The sequence below is a fragment of the Lactuca sativa genome, chromosome 9 (assembly GCF_002870075.4).
Source record: "Lactuca sativa cultivar Salinas chromosome 9, Lsat_Salinas_v11, whole genome shotgun sequence".
NCBI classification, from domain to species: Eukaryota; Viridiplantae; Streptophyta; class Magnoliopsida; order Asterales; family Asteraceae; genus Lactuca; species Lactuca sativa.
This window is the reverse complement of record NC_056631.2, coordinates 49,188,510-49,197,968: the sequence shown is the minus strand read 5'-3', so window position 1 is coordinate 49,197,968 and position 9,459 is coordinate 49,188,510. Positions and strand designations below refer to the sequence as shown.

Sequence of the window (9,459 nt, the reverse complement as noted above, 5' to 3'; positions counted from 1 at the left end):
TTTTTCACTTTGTACCGTAGAACTTGATGAATCCATTCTCTATGTTCAATCAATTTCAACACAATCAAACACCACATTCAAGTTTAAATCAAAAGGTTAACATAATCAAAATCAATTTGAACACATTTTGAATCATAATCAATTCAATTTTCAATTTTGAATCATAATCAATTCAAGTTTTAACATAATGATAACCCATTCAAGTTTAAACGTGGAGTTATCATATGGTGTTAATATAATCAAAAGTATAAAATATAGCTTCATTAAACAATTGAATAATTCTCTTTTAAGGTAAGAAAGTCAAAGTCTTGCTCATTTTTTTCATCTAAACTTCACATTTAAAAATAAAAATTGAACAATCGAATAATTACTGTTACTAATGAAAAAGTCCATACCTATGTCTTTTTACATGAATGTGCTGTTGTTGAGATGCTTAATTAAAAAGCTTTTTATTCAAGAAAAATTAAGTATTCAAAATTTAATATTTGTTGTTGAGGGCTTGAGGCATGTAATTATTCAAAGTAAATTTCTTAGGATCGCCACTAGTATGTGATCCACAGTGACTTTTCTATTCCCTTTTTTTGTGATACATAGACTATTAATCTTCCTAACCCAATGACCGATGATACAAATTGAATATTGACTATTTATAAAAAATTTAGTGGCTAATAACAGAGAGTTTGAAGGTTACCGATTGAAAGATGAACGGAAGTAGTCGCCATGCCGACTGTGAAGTTCCAATGCTTGATTGTGTGTCGTGTATGTATTTTTGGAAAAAGAAATTGAGTATATAAGTTAGAGATTATAATTCACGTAAAGATAGTTGAGATCTCCCATATTATCAGCTTCTTATATTAATTATCCATACATTAATTAAATAATTAAATGAACTAAAGGGTATAATAGTCTATAAATAAAATATTAAGTGGAAGTATAAAAAATCTCCTTGGAAAAATTAGCTCCCGTTAAGTATAGAAATACGTTTTTGTATGACTAAAAAATATCTTTTCTCATGTATCTAGCATGTTTTCATCCTATAACACCCAAGGAATGAAATTCGTTCACATGGTTCCCATTATACATATTAAATAAATTGTAAAGTCTACATGAAATCTTTGCTACAAAAAAAATACAAGATGCTCTTCCGTCAAGCATATATTGACTTAATGTTTTTAGGGCATTGATCCCGAAGCTATGCATTTTGTACACCGCCCATTTGTTGATTTGGTATCATATACCATCGGAATCAACTTAAAACAAGCAGTTTCAATTACTTTGCATTGAAATATACATTTATTCAAACGATGCAGCAACCAGACTACATTGTCCTCCGAACTCAAAATCCTACTGAAAAGACCACCTTCTCTTCTACGTTTTTACACATCCACTTTTCATCAAATAATATAATATTATTCTTTTTTTTCCCATACACCAAGCACTTTACACAAATTCTAATGGACATATCCACCAAAGGGCTATAATTGACCTATATATAGGAGCTCCACATTGTTTGTTCAATGTATGTAGACATGATATGGTACCTTATACAACTTTCACTGTTCAAAAAGCATCCAATTTAACTGAGTGAAGCACTGTTTCAGCACTAACCTTAAAAGTGGGTTTTACTCCATTTGAATAACTATTTGTGGAGATCATTAGCATCTAGTTTTACAACCTTTATAAGTTCCAGCAAATCTTTCTTCTAAAGATTACACCAAAGACATCTTGAATGTAGGTTGCGTTATGCTGTGTCCTTTAGCATCTACTTGTCTCTTGTAAATTTTTTGAGTCATCGCAAATCAATATTCTCTCTGGCAACCGCTTGTTTTGTTCTGTAATATGAATTAAGTCTCGATCACACCTGGGTTTCCCCAAACACTTCAAAGAAACAAAAGCATGGCTTCTTCATCAGTGCCAACTTCTGTTTCATCTTCAACCGATCATGTCTTTTCAGTCGAAGGACATGATCAGTTGCAACTGCAACTTAGTTCTGAGGATCGTCAGCGGATCACTGAACGAACCAAATGGGTTCTTGATTCGCCTGATCCTCCTGGTTTTCGCCAAGAGATTCTTGGTTCTATCAGAAATGCTGTTTGTTCAAAGAAAAACAAGAAACCCAATGCAACACATGAACCTCCATTAGCTTGTGTTATGGCGTTTTTGAGTTCTGTGTTTCCGATACTTAACTGGGGTAGGGAATACAAGGTTTCCATGTTCAAGAACGATTTGCTTTCAGGGTTAACCCTCGCTAGTCTATGCATACCCCAGGTACGTACATTTAGTTCTTCACCAAATCCGAATCCTTTCAATTTTCTTTCTTTTTCACTAACCATTTAATTGAAGCTTTGCAGAGTATTGGTTATGCTGCTTTAGCACAACTTAAGCCTCAATATGGTCTATGTAAGTTTTGAAATATATATCCTTTTTATTAATTAATAAGAACTCTCGCTCCTTTTTGAATAACTTAATCGTTTGATTACTTTCTCAGACACTAGTGTTGTACCTCCGTTGATATATTCAACCATGGGGACTTCACGGGAGTTAGCCATAGGTCCGGTGGCTGTGGTGTCGCTGCTGATATCGGCCATGTGCTCTAAAGTTGTAAATCCGATGGTTGATCCTGTCTCCTACAATAAGCTCGTGTTCACTGTCACCTTCTTCACTGGTGCATTTCAAACTCTTTTCGGATTGTTCAGGTACTGTTTTATCGACCTGATCACTCATGGAAGTTGAGAGCTCGATCTTTCAATGAAAGTTTAGTGTTCAGTTCTTTATTCTTTATGTTCACTATTGTTGCATGTTGATTCGTATGTAGGCTGGGTTTTCTTATCGACTTTCTGTCGCAAGCGGCTATAGTAGGGTTCATGGCGGGAGCAGCCATTGTTATCGGTCTCCAACAGCTCAAAGGTTTGCTTGGGATAAGTCATTTCACCACAAAAACTGATGTTGTTTCTGTGCTGATTGCCGTTGTTAAATCATTCCACGATTCAGTAAGTTTTCACGTTTTCTTTTGTCTTTTTGACTTTTGGCTAGAGAAACATATTTCCTTCATGTTCTCAAATAAAATATAAGTACACTTTTTCGAGAAGTCGTTGTCAGGATGATAATTAGAGAATTATTTTATGTTTTTTCCTGTTTATGATTAAATAGTTGTGTTGTTCTCGAACATAACGACATAAATATAGCAAGAGAAATTAATAGTGGAAAACTGTTGGTGGGAGGCCCTAAGATTACAACCACCCTTTTTTCCCACTTAAACTTTGTAGTATTATTTTTTTGCTTTAAATATTCCCATAATTAATTACTATTTTATTTCTCATTTGAACAGTGGTACCCTCAGAACTTTATCCTTGGATGTTCATTCCTCATCTTCATCTTAATCACGAGATTTATTGTAAGCAACACATCATGACACCTTAATTATTTTATTTCATAATATAACAAGAGAAATCAAAAATATCCTTTTATTTTTCTTCCTAATTATCTTTCTATTCATATAAAATAACAACAAGTGTTACTTATTTTATATGGATAAGAAAGATAAATAAGAAAAAAATATTTAATTTCTCCTATGACAATATTAATTGTTGGTAATTAATTCACATGCATGGTGAAAAATTCAGGGAAAAAGAAACAAACGGTTATTCTGGTTACCTGCAATTGCTCCATTGGTATCAGTCATTCTCTCCACCTTGATTGTCTACTTAACAAAAGGAGATGAACATGGAATTAAAATAATCAAACATTTCAAAGGAGGATTGAATCCAAGTTCAGTTAATCAGTTGGAGTTCAACAGTCCACACCTCAGAGAATCAGTCAAAATTGGGCTAGTTTGTGCTATCATTGCTCTAACAGTATGTTCAAGATACTTAATTAGTTAATTTCCCAATAAACTTAACAAAAAAAATAATGTTTAGTTTATTAATTAATTCTTATATATATATTTTCAGGAAGCTGTTGCAGTTGGCCGATCTTTTGCTACAATCAAAGGGTATAATATGGATGGGAATAAAGAAATGATAGCCATGGGTTTCATGAACATTGCTGGATCTATGTCTTCTTGTTATGTTGCTACAGGTAATATTTAACTTAATGATCACTTAATCAATAAAATGATCAAATATTAGACACAACTTAACACCAATTAAGTCAACCTTAACATATATATAACTAATTGTGTAGGTTCATTTTCAAGAACTGCTGTCAACTTTAGTGCTGGATGTCAAACAGCAGTATCAAATATAGTAATGGCTATCACAGTGCTTGTATCGCTACAGCTTTTAACAGGGCTACTTTATTATACTCCAGTCGCTATACTGGCTTCGATAATCTTATCTGCACTTCCTGGATTGATTAACTATACCGAAGCTTACAATATATGGAAAGTCGATAAGTTAGACTTCTTGGCTTGTGCTGGAGCTTTCTTCGGTGTGTTATTTGCTTCGGTGGAGATGGGTCTAATGGTTGCGGTAAGTATTTCTAACAATATTAATTATTCATATGATATTATATTAGTTATATAAAGGGTTGTTTTCAAAGATTTCTTTTCTCCAAAATAAATGGTGTGCGAATGAATTATTAAAGAGAAGGCTGGAGTGGACCCAAATGAAAGTGGCCTTTCTATTTCTGAAAGTTAGAAACTTAGAACAGGATCAACATGAAGCTACTTACTTAGTGCTTCCATGTCCATATACATGAAGTATTATATTGCGACTGTGGGGTCCATTTCAAATGGACACAAGCAGTTGACTACTGTACAGTACAGTATCAAATCCGGGAACAAGTAGTTGACTACTGTACAGTATCGAAGTTGACTCAAGTTCACAATCTACACTTCTTTGTTTACCCTCACTTGTTATTTTTCTTTGTTTAATAGTATTAAAGAGTTCTTATTTTCTATTTTTCACTAACTTTTATTTTGTAAAGGTTATTATAAAAAAACTCGCTTTATTAAACTTTACAAAAACTTCATTATTAAAATTAGAAGAAAACTGCAAAAATGATATGTGATTTTCATTTTTTTCATTAAATTGATGGAATGAAAAAAAAAAAAAAAGATTTTCCTAAGTTTTTTAAGAAAAGGAAATAATAGGATGACTTTTCCTTCTATTTTCCTTTAAGTTTGAAGGATTTGAAAGAAAAGAACAAAAAAATTAATTTGCCTTTTATTCTTTCAAATTTAAACACAAAAAATATATTTCGTTTTATTTTTTTCTCCGTACTTTCTTACTCTCACCGTTGTCTTACTCTCACGGATAAGGCAATAGGATATACTGACTAAATCTAAACGAGACCAAAAGCCACAAAGATCGTTATTATAGTTTTCAAAAACGAAACCAAACATATTTATATATCTTATAAAATATCTATGAAAACGTCTCTAATTTGTTGTTTTTAAATACACGTTTTATTTCTTAAATATATATTATTTTATATTAATGATTTACTTTCTATAAAATATATTTATTGTAATTTTTTATAATTAATAAATAGAATAATTGATCGGAAAAAAAAAAAGATAATAAGTATTTCATATGTAAATGAAACTATTGAAAATGGACTAAGTGCGTTCGAATAGAAAATACAAATTAAAATATATTAAAAGAATGGTAAATGATATAAAAACCTTTAAGTTTGGTATAAATATATGAATTTGTTCTTAGCGTATTTTATGTTTATTAAAACCAGTCTTGCAACTTTTTTTTTATTTTTTTTTTTTTCAATTTTACCCTTTCTGCAGATTTATCCGGTAAAACCTAACATTTCTACAAGCTTAAAGGCTTTAATAAACCACCAGGGCCGGTCCAAACATATATGGGGCCCAGGGCAAAAATAAAAAAAAAATGATCCTTTAAAGACAAATATTATAAAGATTAAAAAAAATATCATTTATTTTTTATTATAAACGCATTCAATTAGCAATAAAAAGCAAGCCAAACTATTTATCTTTTGAGTTAGTTTGTGTTTGAACCAACTTTAGGCCCTAAAAATCATTTAGGTAATAATTTTTTTATATATATACACTACATAACCCATAAATTTTGGGCCCCTGAGGACGTGGGCCCTGGGCGGTCGCCCGGGTTGCCCACTGTCTGGACCGACCCTGTAAACCAAAATAAATGATAAAATCGAACATGTCTGCAAAACATAGAAGGTTTAATGAACCATAAATAATAAAAATTGAAAAATTGAAAAAGTAGCTGTGAACATCCAACTTTAATAAACTTAAGTGTTTTTAAAAACTTTATCTGTATACTTATTAAAGAAATTTATGCTAAATTTAAGTGTTTTTATGTTATTTATGCTAAACCTAAGTTTAGCATATAAATTTATGCTAAAATTAGTATGCAAAAGGTATGCTAAACTTAAGTGTTTTTATGTTATTTATCGAAATGATATGTTGCGGTTTAGATTGAAGTGATTTTTAAAAACTTTATCTTTACTTATTAAAAAAAATTTTAAATAAGTTTTTCAAATAATACAATACTTTTGATACATTATATATTTAAATATAGTTTTAAAAAGCTTATTTGTATATAATAATTTTTTGTCATATATATAACAATTTATATTTTAAAAAATCCTCCTTAATAAATAAATGTTTTTTTTGACACATGTCAATCTCTCATGAGTTTTGACACATGACATTTTGTGGTATTTTTGAAATAAATATTATCCACTTGTCAATTTTTGATTTATTTCAATTTTTAAAATTAAAGTCATATACTTATATATGTAAAGTATTAAATATCATATATATATGATATTAAATTGCAATAAATACGTTTATATTTTTTATTTTAAAATTATATATTAATTTTTTTTTAAAATCAACCCATGTAATACACGGGTCTCACACCTAGTTATATAATATAAAAAGAACATATCGTTGTGTTTATAACAAAATATATTGCATAGGAATTTACCATAATTTTATCATATAAAAAAGTTAATTATTTACCATAACAATAACCAAAACCAAAAGAGAAATTAAATATTCTTCTATTTTTTGTTCCTACAAATCCTCTTACCCAATTAAATGGTGATATTTGTAACATTTAATGATCATTTAATAATATTTTAGTATACAAATGTGACACATGTTATCATTTAAATTGGTAGGAACAAAAAGTAAAATGATATTAATTTCTCAAACCAAAATGATAATTTCTTACTTCTTAGTATTAACTTTTAATTCCATTCCAATCAAAAATAAAATAACATCATAAATATATCTATAACCAATATTTTAGTAATAAAATTAATATCATTTATTTCCTACTATATTATCATATAATAAAACATATCGGTTATAATATACATAATTAGATATGCAATTTTTTAGTAGTATTTTTGTTATAAAGAATTTGTTAAAATAAAATTGATAAACTTTAAATGTATATTAAAAACAATAAATAAGATATTTAATATTGGACTCGGTTTAAAACGTGATACTTTTATATTGATGTATTTTTTTTATGTTGATTAATTTATTAATTTCGTGTGAAATATTTAATAAATTATATATAAAAAGCTAGTATATAAACTAAAAGTTGAATATTATATTCATTGGTGGGTAAAACAAAAGAGACCCTTTTAATTAGAAACTACATCTTGTGACAATTATAAAGAATTTATAATGGCTCTCAAATAACATGTAAAATTTTTAATTAAATTTAGACTACGAGATCATGAATCCGGATTTAACCTAATAATGGATGACAATTTTCTATTATATGACAGGTTGCTGTTTCTTTTGCTAAGATAATCCTTAACGCTCTACGACCTCGTGTGGAAGAACTAGGAAGACTTCCAGGAACAGAAATCTTCTGCGAAGTTGATCAATATCCTGTCGCTCAAGCAGTTCCTGGCGTTCTAATCATTCGGCTCAATTCTGGCTTGCTTTGCTTTACAAATGCAAATCCTCTCAGAGATAGGTAATTATTAATTTGATATGAAAAGTGTACCTAATTAAAGAGAATTTGATTAAGAAAAATGTCTCATTATCTTTTTCTTTATACGTTAAGTAATTTTGGTTGATCCTTGTAGGATATTGAAATGGGTAACCGAAGAGAATGGAAAAGAAGCTACAAAAAGACCTATTAGTGGAATAATTCTAGACATGTCTAGTAAGTGATCAAGCTTAATCTATGCCAGGAAACAATTTACAATCTGATCACAGACTAATATTTTTCAATATATAGGTGTGACAAACATTGATTATGCTGGGATTCTAGCCTTGGAGGAAACAAACAAGAAGTTGCTTTCAGGAGGCATCAAAGTGAGATTCTAATCATTACTGGAACAATTTTGTTTGTATCTCAAGAAACTTACCCTTCTATAACTTTCGAAATTCAAGAATAATATTAACACATTAAAGTTCATCAATTCTCCAAGGAGGCAAGAGTAGGCACAAATCTTGAAAGCTTATTTCCTTAAACAAAAAGAAAATGAGATTTACACTTCAAAACATACAAAATGAATTTATAGTAACAAAGGTTTGAGAAAAAGATTTTAAGTTACACTATTGAAATTTATTCCATGATTGATGATTATTCACTCTCACACTAATAAAATCCATGAAGTTCTTTTGGTGCAATATGATGAGGATATATGACACTTTGGTTTTTGGTTGCAGCTAGCTATCGCGAGCCCCAGATGGCAAGTAATTCACAAACTCAAAGTAGCAAAGTTCGTAGATAAAGTCGGAAGAGACTGCATCTTTCTCACTGTTTGTGAAGCCGTTGATTCCTTTGTTGGTTCCAAATTCAACGGTCCTCGCAATTGTTGATCAATGCTTGTATGCGCAGATTCAAGTGAATGTTGTTTGATTACTAAATGTTTTGGCTAGAAGCCAAACTATGTAATATGTAAGATAAACTTCAATTATGTGTTATATGTTTGTTTGTATCGTTTTCCTTGACCGTTTGAGTGAATAATGAAGAACAAAACAATGGGTAACTACCCGTTGTGTGGAAAATATATGTAGATTACGAAAAAGAAATGTAATGTAAAGGCTTTTGCCCAACTGTGTTGTGTTTTTCCATGCATTGGATGCTTAAATTATATCTATTTCTCACATACGAATCACTTCGGATACTCATCTATCTGTGTGTTTCTAGTAACTAGTTGGACAATACCAACACATAATATTTGAACTTAGAGCATGTGTAATGATAGCTCTTTTTAAAGCTTGTTGCTATTTGAATAAAGCTAGTTTTTAATACTTTTTTTACCTTTGGAAATGATATTTTTTTAAGGTCATTTCAACTACTTATAATTCCCTAACTTCTTAATTTCTTTTAGACTTTGTCACTTTTAATTCTTACATTTAATAGTATTTTATTTCATACCCGATCTATCTAGATACATAAAACCATAAACATCAATAATTCATATAACCTATGTATTTATTTAAAAATACAAACATCAAATTATATATTTAAGTTTGGCAATATA

General features: G+C 29.7%; 1 protein-coding gene across 1 annotated transcript; it reads left to right on the top strand.

The window, feature by feature from the left end:
* The first annotated feature begins 1,641 nt into the window (after positions 1–1,641).
* LOC111921289 (low affinity sulfate transporter 3) lies at positions 1,642–9,028 on the top strand. The gene is made up of 12 exons (XM_023916863.3): positions 1,642–2,268; positions 2,352–2,400; positions 2,489–2,696; positions 2,816–2,990; positions 3,329–3,394; positions 3,624–3,854; positions 3,951–4,077; positions 4,183–4,469; positions 7,744–7,937; positions 8,050–8,129; positions 8,205–8,281; positions 8,639–9,028. The coding sequence occupies exons 1-12, from the start codon at positions 1,897–1,899 to the stop codon at positions 8,789–8,791; spliced, it is 2,019 nt and encodes a 672-aa protein (XP_023772631.1). The 5' UTR covers positions 1,642–1,896; the 3' UTR covers positions 8,792–9,028.
* Positions 9,029–9,459: the final 431 nt, after the last annotated feature.